This window comes from Kogia breviceps, chromosome 12, assembly GCF_026419965.1.
Source record: "Kogia breviceps isolate mKogBre1 chromosome 12, mKogBre1 haplotype 1, whole genome shotgun sequence".
Classification (NCBI taxonomy): domain Eukaryota; kingdom Metazoa; phylum Chordata; class Mammalia; order Artiodactyla; family Physeteridae; genus Kogia; species Kogia breviceps.
Genome location: NC_081321.1, coordinates 3,650,001 through 3,673,197, shown reverse-complemented (window position 1 = coordinate 3,673,197; position 23,197 = coordinate 3,650,001). Strand labels below are relative to the sequence as shown.

Here is a 23,197-nt window from a genome sequence, read left to right as displayed (position 1 = left end):
AATGGATGTTGAATTTTGTCAAATGCTTTTTTGGCATCTCTGGGGTCGCTTGTACGATTTTTATCTTTTGTTCTCTTAAGGTGGTGTATCACACGGATTGATTTGTATATGTTGAGCCGTCTTTCTAACCCAGGCATGAATCCCACTTGATCGTGGTGCACGATCCATTCAATGGTGCTGTTGAATTTGGTTTGCTAGTATTTTGTTGAGAATTTTTGCATCTGTATTCATCAGGGATATGAGGACACAGTTGCTTAAGTATTAGATGACAGAGGTCTGTCCTTCCCCATTGGGGAAGTTGGTGAAACAAGTGGATATCACTTAAGTTTGTATAAAGGAGGCCTCTGGAAGAGGAAGCTTGTCACTTTTCCTAGATCTTTTTGCCCTGCAGTTACATGTGGGCAGAAGAACCTGGAGCCTTTGCTGGCCCCTCTCCACGAGGAGCTGGTGCCAGGCACTCGCTTCTCGTAGGAGTCGACTCCCCGTGGAGCATGCCCGTCTCTCTGCCCTCCTTCCTCTGCTCTCCGCCCTTCCCCATAGCAATGGTGAGGATACGTCTGCGTTTGTGTACAACATCACAGTTCACTTTCATACTCATCTGACCCTCCTCCCATGGGACAGGTGGGAAACAGTTAGTTCTGTGTCCACTCTAACGCCCCTAGCTCTTAGCTCTTTACTCTCAAAGCCCCCGTTTTCCCTTCGATCATGACGTTGCACCTGCTTTGGAGACTGGGCAGGGAAGGATTGGAACTAAGGGGGAACCGGGGAACTGACTTAGGTTGGGTTCCCCGGAAGCAGAGACCCCGAGAGAGGGCTGGCCAGGCAAGTGGTTTATTAAGGAGGTGCTCCAGGAAGACCTAGTGAAGGAGTGGAACACAGGACAGGAGAGGGGAGGAAGCCAGAGTGTGACGTGGGGCAGAGTTCCAGCTGCAGCTTGGCCTGACAAAAGTGTAAATCCCAGCTCAGAGGCTTCCCCACTGAAGCAGGGAAGAATGGGCTTCCCTGCTTCTGCCCCAGGCCGGTATTGGCTAAGGGCTGTTTAGGGGTGACTGGAAAACTTCAGACGCTTCTGGCTCTGTCCGTGAGACAGAGCAACTCCAGAAGCCCAAGGATGTGCCTTCTAAGAGTCACAGACGCAGGGAGCTAGGACAAAGGCGGGGACGGTGGAGGGGGTGGGTAGTGCACAAGTATCGGAGGGGATGTGGGTGGGGCACCCATAGTGTCGCCTTGGTAACTGCATCCGTAACTGTGTCCAGCTGTACCACTTTGCAGCTTCCTCATCTGTCAAACAGGGATCGTGTTCATTTTACTTGCCCACATCATAGAATGATCGCGAAAGCAAAATAAAATGAGAACAGGGGCCCCAGAGCCATGTTGACAATAATCAAGACATTATACAAAGCCAGGTGCCGTGATTGAATCATTCTCTTCCAGGCCCAGAGGATACATTAGCTCTTGGTCTTCACCCGTCTGTGTCTGTCAGACATCAGCACCGACAGTCCTGGGGAAGAGCTTGTTCTGTTGCGAAGAAAGCAGGCACTGACTTTTTTAATGTTGATAAATTTTGCAGCAGTGTCTTTAATGTATACCAGCCGCCTTGAAATACATCTGATTAACCACCAGCCCTCACGCTGAGCCTGTGCTTGGCTTTGATGTACTCATCTGCAAGGAAATATTGGAAAGCTCATCATAATAGGACTTAGCTCTTATACAACACCTTTTATCTTCAAAGTGGTTTTACAACCACTAATTATGAGACGCATCAGTGTGGAACAGCAGCCGTGTCACCGAGAGCCCCAAACCGTTATCAAGGCCTTTAACGTATCTTGTGACACAGCAAGAGAAGTGTGAATGGTGCCGCTGAATGTTCGTTGTCCAGACTTGGAAGAGCTATTTTGTAGCGGTAGAGACAGCTGTTCCCTGTGTCCCTTGAGGCCAGACGAGGAGACCGGACCTAATTCAAGGAAAAAGGAGGCAGAACACAGCAGTTGAACAAGCCACAGCAGGCAGAGTGGTGCGTTGCCCTCTCAAAGGTGCTTCTGTACAGCTGCCCCTTTAAATGGGCCGGTGGGGCACGCGGCCTTCCTGGTGGCCTGTGGTGGGTGACGTCACACCATGAGGTCCCCTCCCACTGGGCCGCCAAAGGTAGATCGTATCTCTTCATGTAGTGTTTTTTTGTCATTGTGTTGCTTTTTTGTTTATGCGTGTGTTTTGTTAGAATTGTGTCTGGGGTGGAGGAGGCCAGTTTGGGTTCCATGATGATAAGAATAATAATAGTAGCTAACACTCGTAAGGTACTACCCTGGCCTTCATTGTACAGGTGAGGAAAGTGGGGCTCAGAGAGGTTAAGTAACCTGTTTGTGGCCACACAGCCAGGGGCTCGGGGGCTCTGGACTTGGACCTGATGTTCTCACCCACCGCAGTAAGAGGCCTATCAGAGAAGGGGTGGGACTGTCCGAAGCCGCCCCAGCACTGTTGAAGAAGTAAAGAACAATCTGATACAGAACAGGGAAAGACTCCTTTCCAGACTGGCCTGGCTCCCGTGCTTAATATTTTCATCTTGAGCAGCGGTTGGTGAAGAAGCAGCATCTTTGTTCACCTGTCTCACCGTCCTGGTCCCACCAGAGGGTCTTCCCAGGGCTGTGGGGTGTCAGGCAGCACAGGCACACAGGCGTGAATGTCAGGCAGGCCACCTGTGACACCCCGAAGCTCGGGAAAAGCACGTTTTCCCAGGTACTGGGCCCCGCCCTGTGAGCCTAGGGTGGGGAATACAGTTTAAAGAGGCACCTTCACCGGTGCAGACCGTGCTGGGGTTTCAGAGATCACCGCCTCGGGAGGCCCTGGGCAGAAACATCAGCCTCACGATTTCTTCCGTGGTGAGAGCTGGCGCTCGCTCGGTAGCTTGACAACGGCCACGGTGGGAATACCGACACCGTAGAAATAGGCAGAAGCTGCAGATCGGGGTTCTTCCCCACCCACCCAGGGGGACTGCTGGTTAAATATTGCGGGTGTCTTTTTCTCTAACACCGTTTCTGACACCAGATGTGTGTCCTAGGGTCCAGTTCAATTCTAACGCTAACACAGACCCCACAGGGTAAAGGCTCAGTCCCACAAGACTGTCCCCTGTCAGATGCCAGCTGCACCTCCCAAGTCGTTACCCTCTTGTGCTCCACCCTGCAGACCTGCGAGCCCTGTGCTCGCCCAGCCTCAAAACCGAAAAAAGAGCCTGGAGACAGCGACAGAGACATGAGTGGTTTATGGAATATAGGGGATTTTACAAAGTCGGAAGCGAAAGGGTCCTGGAGTGACGCCCCCCCGCCGTGCACGGCAGGTGGGACCTGGCAGCGGTGTCGACTCCCGGGGAAGAGGAGGGTTACCAGCCGCAGAGGGGACTGACCGAGGTTGGCCCATCAGTTGGTTACGGGCAGAGGGGCACACGCCCCTCACTGCCCCTTTGATCAGCTACCGTAGTGGAGACGTTCTGGTCTGAAGACACAGCCACTAGCTGGGGCTATAGGGGCAAGTACGAGGCATTTATTGATTAGGCTGTATGAGGAGGAGGGAAGGTCAGTCGCGTGAGTGGGTGTGGGTGCAGCAGGGCCTGGTCGCGCAGGGGATGTGCAGAGAGCGAGAGAGCAGCCACCTTGGGGCCTCATCATACACCCGTGTGAGTCTGACCGACTAGCTGTAAATTCTGAGCTTCCCGCAACCCATCCTCAGGTTCAAAAACTCTCCAGCGCACAGAACTCAGGAAGGTGCCTTACTTATCATTACCATTTGTTATAAAGGATACAACTGCGGAACGGCCGGAAGGAAGAAATGCCCAAGGCAAGGGAAGGTAGGGTATGGCGTGGGTGCGGCACCCCCTAGATCTTCCACGGGTTCGCCAACCCGGAAGCTCCCCAAGCCCCATCCTTTGGGGCTTCTTATGTCGGCAGAATCGATTAAATCATCGGCTGTGGGTGATTAACTCAAGCTCCGGCCTCTCTCTCCTTCCTGGAGGTTGGCGTGGGGCTGAAATTTCCCACCTACTGTGGACAAAAAATGTCACCATTTCAGTAAACAACAATGTTGAGACCATCAAGCTATCGGCCACTGCAGCCACCCCGAGCCGTGAGGTGATGCAGGATGGAGAAAAACGAGATACTGGCCCTAGATACTTACGATGCATATGAAAGGAATCATTTCAATGAGCCCAGACCCTTGCATCTTCCCATACATAGAAAAGTCCTAAAATCGTTAACTTGAGAGCTCTGTTCTTTGTGATTAGCAGTAATCTTCTGATCTTCGACTACAAGTTTTATTTTTCAGCAAAATCTCCTATGTATCCTGGCTCCTCCCCTGCCTCTTTGGACCAGAGCGACCTGAGAGGCTGCCTTCCCGTGCTAGGCTCCTCAGGAGGGCCCTCAAACGAAACATAATTCTTAACTTTTAGGCCGTGCAGTTTTTTCAGTCGCCACTTCTAATCACGCGGTTGGTTCCTCTGGCCACCAGCCCCCAGTCCTGAAACCCACCCAGAGTCACCCCTTAGCATGGACTCAGGTGTAGTTGAGAAGGGGCTCATTGTAAATAACGAAAGACCCTTCTTTCATTCAGGAAGTTCTGAGGGTTTTAGGAGCTCTGCACCAGGAGCTGGGACAAAGACCAGATAGATATTTTTCCTTGTACCACCGGTACGTTCCCTTCTCAGCCCTCACTCTCAGTGGCCAGTCAGGAAGCCAGCACACGCTTACGGAGCACCTGTTCTATGCAGAGTACCAGGCTGGGAATTTGTTCATTTAAATGGTCAAATATCAATTTCACACTTACTAAGATTTATTGATAGGGCTTCTGCTTTTGCAGAAGAAATAGGACATATCATGTGCACTTGAAAATCTAGCCAACTGGATCAAGCCGGGTGTTCTAATGCATAAAGCATGAAAGAGTAAGTACTCAGAGGGACAGAGGCCAAAGCAGTCCAGACCAGGGAGTCAGGGAAGACTTCTTGGAGGAGGCGGACTTAGAGCTGGGCCCTGAAGGCACATACAAGGCTGAGAGTTGGCGCAGACCGTGGAGTGTTCTTACAGGGAGGGAGGATGAACTGAAAACTGCCCTTCACTGAGTCCTAGAAAACAAACGCAGCCCCAGCATGCCTCTGGTCTTGTCACTTACTCTCAGGGGTGGTAAGTTCAAGTCCCAGCTCTTCTTGATGACCCTGGACGGGTCACGTAACCTCTCGGAGACTGAGAGGTTCATTTTACTAAAAGAGGGAAACGACAGCCAGTCCTGACAGCTTCACAGGATCGCTGTGGAAATGGGATGGAGATCGGATGATACAGGTGAAAGTTCTTTTTAAACTGCGAAATATAATTAGCATCATTATGAGTTTATATGTCTTTCATTATTTTATCACCTCCCAAGGAGTCATCTCACTATCAGAATTTCGAACTAAAAGGAATAATACTGAAAATGGCCTAGAAATTATTGTAAGAGCTCAACTTACCAACCCCTTACTGTGTGCCAGGCGTCGTTTCCAAGTGCTTTACGTGTTTTTACGTTGCCCGGTCCTCACAGGAAGCGGGTACTGTCACCTGCTTTTTTGCAGACGGGGCAGTTGAGGGTCAGGGCCTGTGTGGATGGCATGTGGGTGGCCCAGAGCCTCTCCTTCTCCCACGTCCTATGTACCAGATGCTTTTGGTGGCCTGCCCTCATCACAGCGGGAGGGCTGACCATTTCCTTGTCCCGTGGCCACTTCCAGCTGCTGGCCTCTGTCCCTTTGCCTGGGGGCTTTCTCCAAAGCCATCTCCCGTGGCCCACTGGAGCGCTGGGGGTTAACCCCCTCAGGGGCAGCCTCCCCATGACCGAGGGGTTGAGATACAAGTAGCCTGACCCTTTCCCCTGAGACCTGTGACCTACCCTCGAGTTCCTGGGAGGCCCCAAGCCCCAGCAGCTGCTCGCCCGTCGTTGGCTGGGGAAGGCGCCTCTCACAGGCTGCTCCCCTTCCCACTCCCCGGACAGTGTTTCCCACGCCCCTTCCAAACAAGCCACTTTCACCCAAGTCCCTGTCTCAGGGTCTTCTAAGACACCACCGATTAGAGGCTAAATTGCGTCCCTGAAAGGTATGTTGAAGCCTTAACCCCCAGGACCTCGGGATGTGACCTGATTTGGAAGTAAGGTGATTATGAATGTAATTAGTCGAGATGAGGTCGTTGAGTGGGCCCTTAATCAACACGACTGGTGATGAGACAGGAAGAGGATGGGGGCAGACACGGGAGGGGAGAGGCCACGTGATGGAGAAGGCAGAGGGCACAGGAGAGACGCAGCCGAAAGCCGAGGACTCCAGGGTGGCCGCCACCTCCAGACGCTGGGAAGAGGCAAAGAAGGATCCTACCTGGAGTCTCAGGGAGCACAGGCTGCTCTGAGACATCTGGATTGTGGACTTCTAGCCTCAGAACTGTGAGAGAGTGAGTTCCTGTTGTTTAAGCCACCCAGTTTTTGGTCCTCCGTCGCAGCGGCCCTAGGAAACTAACGCACCTGCTGTCTGAGGCCTTGATTCTTCCTTAACTTGCTCCCTCCCAGGGGTCCGGTAAGACCTGTGAGCATCTCACGTCCTTTCCTGGTGCAGCTCTCTTTCAGATCCTTTGCTCAGCAACCCTCCTGTGTCCTCACAGCTTTTGACACGACTGGCCCGACCGCCTCTCTTTGGCACGGCCAGCGCAGAGTTAGTGGTGGACACGTGGGGGTACTGCCACATGTGGAATATGCCTCCACTGGAGCCTGGGTGATTAATGGGATTTGAATGGGTCCTGAAGATGCTCTGGGGCTCTTGACTTCCTAACTGTCTGCTGCAGGAGAGACTCAAGGGAGATCAGGGTGACTTTCGAGTCGGTCTCGGGTGTGGTGTGCCGCAAGGTATCAGCCATTCTCCAGCTCCGTGGAGCCCAGAGTGAGGGGGAAGGGAGCTTAGGGCCTTCAGAAGGGATTTGGGCTTGGTCCCTGAACGTTCTGATTACAGCAGTTCCTAAGCTGTGAATTACTTTGGAAGCCTGGGAAACGTTCCTGGAAATATTTGAGGGCTGGATAATTTCCATCTGTGTATAAAGACTTCCATGGAACCATTCTGGAGGGAGAATGGCAGTCTGCCAGCTCTGATAGAGACGGGGCAGATCATCAAAAACTCTAGAAACAATAAATGCTGGAGAGGGTGTGGAGGAAAGGGAACCCTCTTGCACTGCTGGTGGGAATGTAAAGTGATACAGCCACTATGGAGAACAGTATGGAGGTTCCTCAAAAAACTACTGATAGAACTACCATGCGACCCAGCAATCCCACTACTGGGCATATACCCTGAGAAAACCATAATTCAAAAAGAGTCATGTACCCCAATGTTCATTGCAGCTCTATTTACAATAGCCAGGACATGGAAGCAACCTAAGTGTCCATCATCGGATGAAAGGATAAAGAAGATGTGGCACATATATACAATGGAATATTACTCGGACATAAAAAGAAACGAAATTGAGTTATTTGTAGTGAGGTGGATGGACCTAGAGTCTGTCATACAGAGTGAAGTAAGTCAGAAAGAGAAAAACAAATACCGTATGCTAACACATATATATGGAATCTAAGAAAAAAAAAATGTCATGAAGGACCTAGGGGTAAGACAGGAATAAAGACGCAGACCTACTAGAGAATGGACTTGAGGATATAGGGAGGGGGAAGGGTAGGCTGTGACAAAGTGAGAGAGTGGCAGGGACATATACACACTACCAAACTAAAATAGATAGCTAGTGGGAAGCTGCCGCATAGCACAGGGAGATCAGCTTGGTGCTTTGTGACCACCTAGAGGGGTGGGATAGGGAGGGTGGGAGGGAGGGAGACACAAGAGGGAAGAGATATGGGAACGTATGTATATGTATAGCTGATCCACTTTGTTATAAAGCAGAAACTAACACACCATTGTAAAGCAATTATACTCCGATAAAGATGTAAAAAAGAAAAAAATAGTGGTCTCTTTTTTCCCTCTGTGATGGTGATGGCCTTTGCCCTTTGCCTCTGGAATGCATCGCACCCTTTTCCCTTTTATGGGTGTACTGTCTGGTGGCCTAAAAAATCTTGGAGACAGAAAGCTGTGTCCAGCCGGGGCCCAGGGCATCACAGGACTTCATCCAGGTGTGAGGCAGCCAATCGCATCACAGGGCTTCCATTTTATTCCGAAATGAAAGTAGAAGCACTTGTGTTGTTTTGTCTTCCCTTCTACTCGGAAACCCCACGGATGCTGTGGGAAGATTGCAGGTCAAAGCCGGAGGAGAAAGGAGGCGAACTCATAAGGGGAAATTGTCTGCAGGAGGGACTCTGCCCTGCTCCCTTACTTTCCAAGTTCATTTCGCTCCCTACACGAAGGGACTGAGCATTTTCACAAGGAAATTTCTTAATTTTCAGCCATTTCCGGCTTGCCAGAGTTGAAGGTAAGAGGAAGAAACAGGATCCTGGGAATAAACACAGTAGGCAGGCCTAGATTTGCAAGTCCCGGGGAATATGAGAAGGGTCTGGCTGACCTATTCTTTTTTTAAAAAAATAGACCTAGTCAACTATTGACATACAATAAACCACACATATTTACAATGTGTAATGTGATGTTTTGGTATATATTTGTATCTATATGTATGTACATTTGCGTATGTGTGTCTGTCTGTCTGTACATGTATATCTCCATGAAACCATCACCACAATTAAGATTTCGAACACATCCACACCCCCAAAAGTTTGCTCTTTGCCCATTTGTCTCCCCTCCTTTTCACCCTCCCCAGCCTCCCTTTCCTCTTTCCTGTCACTATAGGTGAGTCTTCATTTTTAAAATAATTTTATATAAGTAGAATCAAATAGGATGCGCTCTTTTTGTCCAGCTTCTTTCACTCACATGATTATTTTGAGATTCATACAGTTTGTTGCTTGGACCAACACTCCCTTCCTTTCAAAGCTGAATAGCATCCCTTTGTGTGTTTATACCACAATCTTACCAGTTCACCTGCTGATGAATATTTGGGCTGTTTTTGGCTACTACGAATAAAGCTTCTGTGAACCTTCATGGACAAGTCTTTGTGTGGACGTATGCTTTTATTCTCTTGGGTAAGTCATATTGAGGCGTGTCACGGCTGGACCAGATGGTAGAAGTTTGTTTGACTTTTCTAGGAGACCACAGAGTGTTTTCCGAAGGGATTGTACGTTTGTGTACATTCCCACCAGCGACATATGAGTGTCCCATCCTGTCACACCACATCGTTGGCAAGACTTGGTCAATCTTTTTCATTTCAGACATTCTAACAAGTGTGTAGTAGCATTTCATTTCGGTTTTACATTTCATTTCGCTTATGACTAATAATGATGAACATTTTCATGTGGTTATTTGATATCCACATATCTTATTTGGTGAAGCACCTGTTCAGATGTTTGTCCATTTAAAAACAACTGAGTGGTTGATTTTCTTTTAAAATTTTTAAAACAGATAGAGTGTTGTTCGGGCTACCTATGTCTTCTTGAATGAGCTTTGATAGTGTGATATTTCAAGGAATTTGTCCATCTCATCTAAATTGTCAAATTTATTGGCATAAAGTAGTTCGTAATATTCCCTTATTATCCTTTTAATGTCTGTTGAATTTGTAATGATGTCATCTTAATTTCCTTATACTATAATATGTATCTTCTCTCTTTATTGATCTTCTTAAAGGCCTAGCTTTTAGTTTTGTTGATTTTCTCCATTGTTTTTCTCTATGGTTTTCTATTTCATTGATTTCTGTTCTGATTGTTATTATTTCTTCTCCTTACTTTGGGTTTAATTTACTCTTTTTTTTCTAGTTTCTAGAGGTAGAAGATGAGGCCATTGGCCTGAGACCTTTCTTCCTTTCTGATACATTTGTTTAGGGCTATAAATTTTTTCCTGAGTACTGCTTTAGCAATATCCTACAAAATTTGAAATATCGTACTTCTATTTTCATTTAGTTCAAATTATTCTTAAATTCCATTTTCATTTCTCTTTTGAGCCATGGGTTTCTAGAAGTATGTTACATAGTTTCCACATTTGGAGATTTTCCAGAGGTCTTTCTGTTATTGGTTCTAACATAATTCCATTGTGGTCAGAGTACATACTTTGTATGCCTGAATCCTTTTAAGTTTATTGGAACTTGTTTTGTGGACCAGAATATGGACTGTCTTGGTAAATGTTCCATGTGCACTTAAAAGTGTGTTCAGGTTTTGTTGGGTGGATTGTTCTATAAATGTCAAGTAGGTCAAAATAGTTGACAGTTTTGTTCAAGTCTTCTGTATCCTTACTGATTTCTGTCTTCTTGTTTTATTAATTATTGATAGAGAGGTAATGAAATCTGAATGTGATAGTGGATTTGTCTAGTTCTCCCTGAAGTTCTATCAGTTTTTGTTTTATGCATTTGCTTTTTGCACCTGTTGTTAGGTGCATATGTGTTTAGATTGTTTTATCCTATTGATGAATTGCCCTCTTTATAATTATGAAATGACTTTATCTCCATTAATATTCTTTGTTTTATAGAATCTACTTTGCCTGATATTAATATGCAGCTTTCCCTTCACTAGTGTTAACGTGCTATATATTTTTTCAGTCTTTTACTTTTAACCTATTTGTGTCTTTTTTTAAAAATATAAATTTATTTATTTATTTATTTATTTTTGGCTGCATTGGGTCTTCGTTGCCACAGCTTTTCTCTAGTTGCAGCGAGCGGGGGCTGCTCTTTGTTGTGGTGCGTGGGCTTCTCATTGCAGTGGCTTCTCTTGTTGCAGAGCACGGGCTCTAGGTGCACGGGCTTCAGTAGTTGTGGCTCGCGGACTCTAGAGCGCAGACTCAATAGTTGTGGTGCAGGGGCTTAGCTGCTCCACAGCATGTGGGATCTTCCCAGGCCAGGCCTCGATCCTGTGTCCCCTGCATAGGCAAGCGGATTCCTAACCACTGCGCCATCAGGGCAGTCCCCTATTTGTGTCTTTATGTTAAAGTACATTTCTTTTAAGCAGCATAGAGTTGGGTTTCCTCAATTTAGGCATCTGTCAGGCTCCGCCTGGGTTTCCCCTTCCTGTGCCGTGAACTGAAAACTCTTTAGGCAAAATAATGGGGCATATTTCATTTGTTTCCCATCTCTCAGGATCAAGGCTTAGACTAGAGGGAGGCAAGTGTGGGCCCTTTGGGAGCAAAATTTAAAAAGCTATAGTCGCTCTCCGATACACAGCTTCGAGAGTGGAATCCTCTCCTTGCGCCTTTTGTGTGTGTGTGTGTGTGTGTGTGTGTGTGTGTGTGTGTGTGTGTGTGTGCGCGCGCGTGGTACGCGGGCCTCTCACCGCTGTGGCCTCTCCCGTTGCGGAGCACAAGCTCTGGACGCGCAGGCGCAGCGGCCACGGCTCACGGGCCCAGCCGCTCTGCGGCACGTGGGATCTTCCCGCACCGGGGCACGAACCCGCGTCCCCTGCATCAGCAGGCGGAGTCTCAGCCACTGCGCCACCAGGGAAGCCCTCCTTGCGCCTTAAGAAGACACTCTCAAGAGTGGGAGTACAGGGTTAGGGCCTGAGACTCGACGCCTCTTGATCTGATACTTCAGGAGCCTCCCTCCACTCACCCAGTCCCAGCCCTGCTGATCAGTATCCTTCACTGCCTGATATCCAGTGTCTGGAAAACCATTAAAAAAAATATATATATATATATATCATCTGGATTTTGGGTTATTTCAACTGGGAGGGTAAATCCAGTCCCTGTTATTCCATCTTTTCTGGAAACAGAAGTCTGGACTTATTCCTTATGAGATGAAAATCCCATATAAAGAGCTTCCTGACCGAAATACAAATGCTTTCAGGCATCCCTGCAAAGAATTTACAAAAGAGCCGTCCTCCTTCATTCAACAGAGAATCAAATGAGCACTTACTTTATACCATCTTTGGGCTGATACCTGGGGTTAAAATCAAATAAGAGGTGGTGCCTCTCTTCTAGTGCTCATAGCCGACCTCTTTAGAACTGAGAGTTTGCCTCTTTTATGCCATGCATAGCCTGTGACATGGGCCAGGGAAGCTGGGAGCCAGAGAAAGTCAGACCTAGAACGGAGAGATCAGGTTTGCTAATTCCCAGGCCCAGAGTGGCTCTGGCGCTCTCTTCAGCTCACACAGCTGGTCAGTAGTAGTGGATCGCTATGCACTCTATTTTGAGGGCTATAGAGGAGGAACCCAACCCCAAAGACCTGCCTCCACGGCCGGACACCATGACTGAAATCCACCATTAGAGGGCGAGGAAATGGGAAAAAGTATAGAGAGACCACGGTGTGGTGCCTGCCTCCAAGTAAACACTCCAGAAATGGAAGCTGATCTATCAGCATCTGTGTTCTTGCCGTTGATTTAGATCGGGAGAAATTCTCTGGCCACCTCCTTTCAAGCTGGAAATGTCTGTTTTTCTTTCCCCCTTCTTCTCTGCTCTCTTTGATGGGCTGGCTGATCTGTTAATGATCAGGGCACGTGTGCCCTGGTTCCGAGCTTGTGCTGATGAAGAGAGAAACAGGCACCGGTGAGCGGTCCTCCGCTTCCCTCCCATCCCCCTCCCACCCTTTTCCAGCCTCCCTCCATCCTTACCACGCCCACTCCTCTCTCTCATCTTCCACCTTCAGGTTCTGAAGAGACTGGAAGAAATTGACAGGTCTGGATGGCCACGCCGGACAGGGGAGTGGTCTCCAGACCCCGGGGACCTGGCTGGGGGCACCACGGGAGTGGGGCCTGCCCGGGCCCCCTGGACGACGAGCCGTGTGAGGGGGCCCAGGAGCTGGCGCCGGCGCAGCTGACCATGCTGAGGAAGGCACAGGAGTTCTTCCAGACCTGTGACGCCGAGGGCAAGGGCTTCATCGCCAGGAGGGATATGCAGGTAAGAGGGTCCCGGGTTGCACCTGCCCACCTGGAATGCATGGGTCTCCCTTTCTTGGGCTGGGGCCTGCCCCACGGGAGGTGGCGTCTTTAACAGAAAAGATGCCGTCAATTCAGTCCTGGAAGAGGAGGCATCGGCCTAAACTCTCCTGGGAGCTAGATCTCCTGGGTTCATTCTTTTTCTGGCCTTCGCTTGGTGTCAGACCCCGGGGGCTATTTTCTCTGACTCAGTAACTCCCCAGAAGTGTGGGAAATGGTGGCAGCAATATAAGAAACTTAAGTGAGACAGGGAGAAGAACCTTCTGGAACAAAGGTGGGGAGGCACTGACTTGTTACTTTACAACACAGCTCCGAGCTGTGCCCAAGCCACTCCCACAAGGTGCCATGACTCTCAGTCAGCTCTGTCACGGTGTTACTGAACCAAACTGGGATCTGTTCGCCCACGCACAGTAAAGCCGATCTACTGACCCCAGGTTGTGGTGAAAGAAAGGGCAGCGTTTATTGCAGGCGCCAAGCAAGGAGTCCGGGGCAGCTAGTGCTCAAAACACCTGAACTTCTTCAGACTTCCCTGGCGGTTCAGTGGTTAAGACTTTGCCTTCCAATGCAGGGGGTGCAGGTTTGATTCCCTGGTCGGGGAGCTAAGATCCCACATGCCTCAGGGCCAAGAAACCAAAACATAAAGCAGAAACGGTATTGTAGCAAATTCAATAAAGACTTCAAAAATGGTCCACAGTAAAAAAAAAAAAAAAAAAAAAACCGAACTCCTCAGTGGTTTTCAGCAAATCATTTTTAAAGGCCAGGTGAGAGAGGGGAGTCCCAGGGTATGTGATCAGCTCGTGCACAGTTCTCTGGTTGGTGTTGGTACCAGGGCGGTGTCACAGGGATTCACCTGATCAATCCTTAGGCTCCAGGAGGCCTGGGGGCTATGTGCTCGTGGTCATCAAGTAGTTAATGTCTCCTGTTTGGTGGTGGTTTTAGCATCTATAAAACAACTCAGGAAATGTGCATCACATACTGTTATCTAGGCCCTCCAGAGAGGAGCTAAAGCAGAGGGTATGGGGAGGGGGTCTGTCCCCAAAGGCCCCCGTAAGGTCCTGCTTGGTTACAGCGACACTAGCAGCCCACTACAGGCAGTGTGGAGACAGCAGAGTGTGGCCTGTTCCCAAACAACTTTATTTACCTACACTGAAATGTGCATTGTATGTCATTTTCATGTGTCTCCAAACGTTATTCTTCTTTTGATACTGTTTTCAACCATTTAAAAATGTAAAAGCGATTCTTAGCTCCTCTGGCTGTGCAAAAGCAGGGCACGGGGTCCCATTTACAGGGCGGGCCGTGGTTTGCCCACCCCTGGTCTGGTGCCTTCCTAGTGTCTTCCTTAAGTCTCTCATGCTGCAGTCACGATTTCACCCCGAGAATAAAGGAAGCGCGGGCTGCACTGGAGCTCTGGCCGCATCTCTCCACACCACCCTCCCGTCACTCGTACGTCAGGGGCGTTTGGGGGAGGGACCCACAGCTGCACTAAGGGACAGAAGACCCGCGACGGGCAGGTTTTCTTTTCTAAGGGTGGCTTTTCAGAGTACCCTGAAGTTGGGCCACGACACGCAGACCCTCGTTCGTATCCGTCCCACATCCACTTGCCGTGTGAGCCTCGTGGCCTGGAGGCTCGTGACCTGGATGGAGCACCGCAGGCCTCTCTCCCACCAGCCCCACGGGGTGGGACACCCTGGCTTCTCCCAGACTCGCCCCCGTCCAGTAGGTGCTGCAAGATTTGAGGGGAAAGACCTGGGAACAGGGGTACCTTAGCCCGCGAGTGAGCCTGCGCCTCGCTAGTTTTCAGCCATTGACACCTGGTAAATTTCTTCCACTGATACTCATTCCCAAGGCCTCACCCCACCTAGAAGTCCAGCCTATAGGTGTGTTTTGAGAAAACCTTGACAACCCCAGCCCGGGAATTCATAGCTGGCCTTCACAGGCCTGTGGCCATGGTGCCTGTAGGACTGGTTTTAATGGCATGTTTCATGTGTACTTCTCCTTCTAGAAAGAAAGAAAAGGGAATTCTCTTTTATTGAGGGTCAACCGTGGGTCATATGCACATTGCAACTCAGCACTCTCACTGAATATGCCCCCATTAACCTGCCCCAAAGCCCCCTCTTTAATGAAGGCCGGGAGAGGCACGGTGAGTTTAAACTGTACAGTATCAGTTGTTCAAGAAATCATCTGCGTTGGGCTCGGAGGGAAGTCAGAAGCATCAGCTCCCAGAGACACCACCGCAGCCTTGTTCCCTCCGGCCTCGCCCCTGGTCCAGACGGCAGGAGGAGGGAGGGGCATCCCACCAGCTAATCTGCCGGGTCCGCGGCATTCAGCTCTGCCGGCTGCAGTTTCCCGAACCTTCTGCGTGCCTGCGGACGGCGAAGCATTTGAAAAGTTCAGCTCTTCAAGCTGAGAGAATGATATCACGAGAGAACAAAACGCGTCATCGAAGGGCCGCCTCTCTGCTGCTTTCACGGTCATGTCTGGAGGAGGATGGGCTGGAAGGAGCTTTGGGAAGAAAGTCACCCCCTTGTCTTCCACCCTGGGTTCCCTGTGAGGCCCACGCGCCCTTGGTTCTCCTGGCAGGACTGAAGACATCCGCCTGCTGCTGTCACCCCTGCACGTACCGCGGCGGCCGGTGGCTGGCCCCTTGGTCCCGGTCACCACCCCCTTTCTCACCCTCGGCTCCCAGCACGGCCTCCCGGGACCTGGAGAAGAGCTCACCGCACGCACACACACCCAGATCCAGATGCCGGGAAAGGCCTGTTAAGGCGGAGAGCGGCTGGGTCGGGGTGGGGAGCCAGGGCAGGAGGGGCCGGCAGGGGAGGGGAGCTGGCACAAAACTGCACACAGTGCCCTCCTTTGGGGGGGGGAGGGGCAAGGCTGCCCCCCACAGGGGCTCCCATTCTCCTTTCTCCCGAGTAACGGAAGAAATCCACCTGCAGGGGGTGAGACAGGTTCCCAGCCGTCCGAGAGGTGGGGAAGCCCAGGCATCTGAGAGGTGATCGGAGAGCAGCAGCCGTGAGCAAACAGACACCCTGACAGAGCAGGACCCCAGACGGAAAGGAGCAGGTCCCAACAGGGCCGAGGCCAGGGCGCAAGCCACCCCGAGCTCGGGTTGCGCAGGAGCTACGGGACGCTGGATGGATGATATTGACCTGTGAGCGCACAGTTTAGGCAGGGGTTGGAGGGTCTTCAGCTCCACCCGTGGCCCCCCAGACCTCACTCCCTCCTCCACAATGAACCCCTCTGTGTGTCCCATGGAGATCATTCCAGGCAGAACTGGGGTGAAGATTGCTTTGCAGGGAGGGGTCCCCTAGAGAACCAGAGTCGTGAGCCGGAGGGTCCCTACTAAGAGGTGGAGGGACACGGGAGGACCAGGCTGGAGAGGGCGTGGAGGGACCCCTCCGGCTGGGAGAGGGAGATGGGGACAGGTCGGGCAGGAGATCTCTGAAGACACCAGCAGCCTCACAAACCCTGTCTCCCTGATTTCTTAGAGGAGTGTAATGGTTATTACCAATGCCAAGTACCCACCCTGCAACACTGCCTGGAATTCCTGGATTAGCCAAACTGTAAAGAACCATCTAGGTGTTGGCCAGCCAGCCAAACCTGCCTCACTCGCTGTTCTTGTGAGTGCCGTGTAATTGGAACACAGCCGGGCTCTTTCCTTCTCATACCATCCACAGCGGATTCCAACTTACAACGCGGACCTGGGAAGCTGTGACAAAGGCCTGAAAAGCCTCAAATATGCATGATCTGGCCTTTACGGGGGATGCTAGTTGACTCCTGCTTTAGGTGAACAAAGAGACTCTTAAAGAATTTTGTGGTACATTTGCCCTGAGTTTTAATCCTGAATCTGCCACTTATTAGCAATGTGAATTTGTGTAAGTCTCTTAAGCCCTCTAAGCTGTTAGCCCCTCATCTGTGAATTATTTATAACTAACTCCCAGCGTTAGAAGAGAATCAGGCGCGTGTGTACATGCAGAGCACTTAGCCCACAGCTGGGACCTGGAAATCTCTCCATAAATGCTTACTGTGAGTGTGTGTGTCACTGGGGCTGGGGGGACTCGTACCCCGAGTCTTAACACAATTCCTAGTGTCCTCCACTCTGTGATGTTTCTAAACTGTGGTAAAATACATGTAACAAAGTTCCCCATCTGAACCATTTTTAAGTGAATGTTTCAGGGCTTTTCCATACTTTCATATTGTTGTGTAACCCTCACCAGAACGCTCCTTATTTTGCACAATAGAAACTCTGTCCCCGTTAAACACTAACTCCCCGTCCCCCAGGACCACCATCCTACTTCCTGTCTCCGTGGATATGGCTCCTCTGGGGACCTCGTATAAGTAGAATCATACAGTATCCGGCCTTTGGTGACTGCCTTATTTAACTTAGCAAAATGTCTTCAAAATCCCACATGGTGGCACGTGTCAGAGTTTCCTCTCTCTTTAGGGCTGGATAAGATTCCATTTTATCTATTTACCACATTTTGCTGATATCCATTTGGCCGTCAATGGGCACTTGGGTTGCTTCACACCCTTGGGTGTGAATCACGTTGCTATGGAGAGGGACGTACAAATGCTCTTTGAGTCCCTGCTCTCAGTTCTTTGGGGTATATACCCCAACGTGGGATTTTGCTGGATCATGTGGCAGTTCTATTTTTAATATTTTGAGGGTTCCCACACTGTTTCCGCAGCGGCTGCACTGTCGTACTGGGAGGTCGAGTGCAAGTCTTCTGTCTGCCCCAGAGATCAAGAAGGGGGCATTTCTGCTGGAGAGGGTCCCTTCCATCCGTCTCTAGCTGGTGCTGCTCTTGTTTGTGTCCAGTCTATGTGAGCGAGAGGGCAGTTTGGCTTCTTAGAGGACATTTGGCAGAGACGAGGGGCGTTCTTGATTGGAATGACTGGAGAGGGAGGTGCTACGGGCATCTACTAAGCGATGTCCGGAGATGCTGCTCAATGTCCCGTAAAGCACGGGACAGCTCCTCCCCTGCCTCCCTCTCCAACAAAGAATTCCTCATCCCGAGTTGTCAGTAGCACAGAGGTTGGGACTGCCGCCTGCAGCCAGCCGTCAGCCCGAACCAAGCACATCAAGGCACCAGGCGGAATCAAGGTAGAGCCCGCCTCTGGGCCGTCACACGTCACATCCTGAAGATGTTGTCTGGAGCGTCTGGGCTCTACCGCAGGGAAGAGGGTGGTTGGTGCTGGGAGAAGGGTCTGAACAGGAGGCTTTGGGAGCCTGGAGAGGGGGAGAGGTTAATCTGGCTGTAAAGGTGGGTCTCCTGGTTTTCTCTTTAATGAGCATTTTTCCCTTAGACGCATTTGAAGCTATGCAACCCTTGGCTTTCAGCTGCACGAGGCATGTTGCGGGCTGCTGACCAGGAAGGTAGAGGGTCCGGCTGGGGTGTAGCGGGAGACAGCGTTTTCCCCTGGCTCTGGGAGCCTGTGCCCTCAGCATGGCTCCTGCGGGACTGTTTCCTGCTCCACACCCCAGTTTATAAGACCTCGCCGAGCATCCCTGGGTGGGGAACGGGGGCTGGTCAGGACCTAGAGTGGATGGGGTCTAGACAAGTACTGCGTGGACAGGAGTTCAGGACCGCCTGCTATCACTTGTCGTCATTCATTTATTGATTCACTCGTTCAACAAGTATCTAAATACCGCCTGGGTGTCAGCACTGGGCTAGATCCTGGGGCCATGACAGTGAACACAAATGAACGGGGTCCCTCTTCCTAGGGCTTCCGGGCCACTGAAGGAGCAGACATTCATCCACTAATCGCATCCATCAGTATGTAAAGTACAAAGTGAGGTGAGACTTGTGAACGAAAGAAGTGTGTTTGGGGGGGCGGGTCTGGATCACTGGTCTAAGCCGGGGGCTGCAGAGGCTTCCTGAGGAAGTGATGCAGGAATTCAGAGTCCAGAGGAAGCAGGAATTTAGCGTGAACTGGAAGGCGGTGGAGGGAGGCCACGGTTGGAGGGAGTGTGGGATCGTAAAGAGCCACTGGTTGGGCCGTGGGCAGAGTGAGAAGGGCGAGCCTGCCTTCTCCCCGACTCCCTGCCCGCCCCCCTGCTCTTCCAGGCGGGAGTGGGAGACAGGATCCACCCGTGACGCGGGATTCTGGAAGGCTGGCGCGCGTGGTGCTGGCCGGGCAGACTTTTGGTGGCAGGGGTGGGACGGCATTGAGAGAGAGGAATTAAGGATGCGTGGGTGCACGGAGAACCCTTAGCTGACAGTGGAAGCCCTGAAGGGGAAATTGCTTCGTTATCCCAGCCTGGCCTCCACCGTGACTTTAGGCAAATCTCAGAGCTTCCCGGGTCATCAACACCGTGGAATGAATCGCGTCCCTCTCCACCTGGCTTGGCTCCTTTAGTGAAAATGTAGACAGCGCTAGGGACCCAGGGGACAAGAGCAGGATCAGTTGGTTTTACATGGCTCTGCAGGCCCAGAGAAGAAAGATAAATAAGAGGTAATTACGGTTATTAAGACTAAAGGATTTTCCAGGTAGGGCCAGTAAAGAGAGGTTGAGGCATCAGGCATGTGCAGTTTACAGAGGAGGCTGGAGGAGCCCTCGGTACTACTTCGGCAGGGCGCGAAGAGGGAGGATGGCTTGGAGACTGTCGTATTGCCCTCCCCAGCCTCAGCGACAGCAGGAGGAGGAAGCCGGTTTGAGACAGAGACAAGGAATAGGATTAGAGCACGGGAAGGACTTGGGGTCAGAAGTGTTGCTGGATTCGGGGATGGCGCCTGAGGCGGGGTGTGACCTAGCTTTTCCTGGGTGATGCTAGCAAGGGTAAGGGTGCCCACGCATGGGTATTTTGGGCAAGAGGCAAGCTGAGGGTCCCACTGACTCTGCAATTCCTTTCAGCCCCTTTCTGGGTCCGGCACAGTGTAAGAGACCACATTTTAGAGAGCGTATTCAGGTGGAGGGTAGGGAGCGGGGCAGGATTATCCCAAGGAAAGGACTGGAATCTTGGGTTTTCACCTGACCTCCGATGCGATGCCTTTAGCTTCCAGTGTAGCTAATGAACTTCCTGCTTGCAAACTTGACCCCATCCTCGCCCTGCATTCTCTGCCTTTGGCTTTGAGACGGCTGGTTTCTGGACTGTTGATAAGCCAGAGGTTCTGCTGTTTGCTCGGCTGATGCACTGCTGGGATCCTTGCGCACGCTCTCACTTACCTTCCTTTTTAAAAACCTCATTCCCGTGTAATTCAGTGATTCTAAACGGCGCCCACGTCATCCTGTCCTCTCTCTTAATGCAAGTACCTGCCAGATTAACGGCTCTGGCTTATCAGCTAGAAGGTGCCTGAGGGTCGAACCGAGTGTCTCGCAAGTTACCAGCTCTTTTTGACTGTTCAGATGGGCGTGTACCCTCCTTCCTGTGGCCCCCTGGTCCTTGTCTTCAGCCACCAGTCACTTCCGCAGCGGCAGCTTTTGCAGTCATCCCTCGAGGAACTGGGAGGATGGGGGAGGGTCAGCGGGGCTGTAATGAACTCCCTTGCGGAGTCTTCATGGGGAGGTTTTGATCATTAGGGTAGAAGAGGGTACTTGCTTCCACGGTGCAAATTAACGTTGGCCTGGGGCCACCGGTGCGTCAGGCAGAGGCCAGAGGGGAGCGTCCACAGCTCAGCCACTTTGCTCCTCATCCACCAGTGTCTGCCCCTTCTCTCCCTGCGTGGTCTGGGGCAGCCCAGGACTCAGGTCCGGTGACCTCACACCCCATCTTGGCCAGTTCCCTTTCACAGCACAAATACTCTTTTTTTTTTTTTTTTTTTGATGTGGACCTTTTTTAAAGTCTTTATTGAATTTGTTACAATATTGCTTCTTTTTTATGTTTTGGTTTTTTTGGCCACGAGGCATGTGGGATCTTAGCTCCCGAACCAGGGATCGAACCCGCGCCCCCTGCATTGGAAGGCAAAGTCTTAACCGCTGAACCGCCAGCGAAGGCCAACACAGATACTCTTATCCATACCTCAAGCCGGTGGCAGTTCGTGTCTTTTCAGGAAGTAGTTGAGAGCCAGCAGAGAGCAGGAGTGGGGGGCAGGCTGGTATGATGGGTGCGTGTCACCCAGTGGCCTTGTCCAGCTTTTCCCTTCAGAGCTAAAGGACCACAGTGTGTGTCCACAGAAACTGCAGCCCTGGGACATGAGGGGCCTCCATCAGGGAAGGCTTCTGAGAGTGTGACCCACACCTGCATGGCAACAGCGGGACAGAGGGAGGGGCTCGGGCAGAGCAGGTGAAACCTGGCTGTGCCGTTCACTCACCGGGTGGCCTTGGTGGGTCAGTGGCCTTGGTGGGGGCCTTCTGCTTCCCCCTTCCTTCCTCTACCTCCCTCATCCTTTTTACTGAATGCTTTCTCTGTGCCAGGTACCGTGCCGTATCCTTTACATTCATTAGCTCATTGACCCTGACCGCATCGTGTCGTGTGGCGATTATCCTAACGAGGGTTCAGTCCCACGCGGTTCTGGTCCTTTACAGCTGTGAACAGTGCCAGCTTTGAAGTCAGACCTGGATTTGATCCCGGCCGTGTCACTTACTGGCATGGACAGGTCACTTAACATCGTGCTTCATCTATAAAAGGGAGATAATAATGCCCGCTTCAAAGAATTGTCATGAGAATGAAGTGCAAACATATATATAATAAATTATATATAAATACAGTAATAAATACACACATATTTACTTCTAAATCATCCAGCAAGTTGCCTACCACATGAGTAGGCAACCAAGAGATGGTGGATGTCCTAATATTCAGAGGAGGAGAAGCGTGGAGAAGCCTCAGACTCTGGCTTTCCTGGCTTTTGTCGGCGGGGCTGGAAGGCGCTGCCCCGCTCGGCAGCCGTCCTTGACGAGCCTGTTAACCAGCGCGGTCTGGATCGTTTTCAGAGGCTCCATAAGGAGCTGCCCCTGAGCCGGGAGGACCTGGAGGCTGTGTTTGATGCCCTGGACGCTGACGGCAATGGCTTCCTGACCCCCGCGGAGTTCACCACTGGATTTAGTAAGTTCTGGTGGCTGCCGGGGCCCCAGGGTATGGGTTGGCCTAGAGCCGTATAAACGGCGTCCCTGCCCCGGCAGCTCTGAGGGTCCACGAAGCACAAGCCTCCCTGCCTCCTGAAGTTTCCGGGGGGCCGGGGGCCATCTGGTCTCTTTTCACGTGTCCACCTCCGCTGCCCACACCGCTGCTGCTCAGTGCCCAGCACGCCGCCACCGCCAGGTCCCCTCCTACGGGAAAATGGCGAAAGGAACAGGCAGGGAAGCGCGGGCAGGAAGCTCAGTTTAGGAGAGGGGGGCTGGGATGGGATTTCCCGCCTGTCCGTTTCTGCCGAGATACCGGCGGACAACAGGGTGGGAGGCTTGTGTGGCTCGTTGCAGCCAGAGTGAGGCTGAGTCCTCCAGGCTGAGGGGCAACAGCTTTCAGAGGAATTTGCAAAGGGTTTGAATAGACCAGTCGTTCTCAAGGCGACCAGGAGGAAGAACAACTGAGATCCATGACCAAGATAAAAAAAGAGAAAAACAGATACATCATCAGAGCCGACACTGATCAGATATTGATTAGGACAAACATGGATCAGATAACTCGCCATACATCTGCCTCCTTCAAGGTGCCAGGTATTTGCTTGGAAGTATCTGATGCCTTTCCTGGCCTTCAGGAATTCATGATTGACTTGTAAACGTGAAGCACGGTGATGCTGGTGGCCGGGGTGACTCGGTGATAACACAGAGCTTAGGCAGGCAGGCCGCTGGAGTGCGACGGGGGCAAGGTCTTGTTTAGAGAAGAAACCAATGAAGAGATGATCCTACGGCAGCCTTTAAAAGATTAGCATCTCTGGCAGAATCTCATGCAAGTAGGAAAGACGTAAAACCCAGAGCATGGCACCCAAGGATCTTTGCTACAGGGAGTCTGGCCTCCCCTTTCCGCCTCTCAGCTGAACCTCAGTTGATTGCTGGCCACTGAGGAAGCAAAGGTCTTCCTGGGTGAGTGTTGCCTAATCCAGATTCCTGTGCCCGTGCATCCCCCAGGGGACTTCTTCTTCGGCCAGCATAAGCCACGCGAGGAAGATACCGGTGAGCACCTGGCCCAGCTCCGGGAAGAGAAGGTGTATCAGACCCGAGGGGATGCGGATCTGGGTGACGTGGACGAAGAGGAGGAAGCCCAGTTCCACACGCTGATGGACAGGCTTGGAGCCCAAGAGCTCTTGGAAGAGTAAGTGGCGACCGTGATCGGGGGGGATGGAGCCCAGCCTGGGGGCGACCTCTCCGTCTGCTCTGTCCG

The 23,197-nt window shown here is 51.2% G+C and overlaps 1 protein-coding gene across 1 annotated transcript in view; it reads left to right on the top strand.

The window, feature by feature from the left end:
- CRACR2A (calcium release activated channel regulator 2A) overlaps positions 1-23,197 on the top strand; it is a 104,089-nt gene that overhangs the window by 21,451 nt on the left and 59,441 nt on the right. Inside the window, exons 2-4 of the mRNA XM_059080694.2 lie at positions 12,645-12,895; positions 21,811-21,922; positions 22,945-23,128. Coding sequence (XP_058936677.1) covers positions 12,680-12,895; positions 21,811-21,922; positions 22,945-23,128 — 512 coding nt within the window. The 5' untranslated portion in view covers positions 12,645-12,679. The remainder of the gene's footprint in view (positions 1-12,644; positions 12,896-21,810; positions 21,923-22,944; positions 23,129-23,197) is intronic.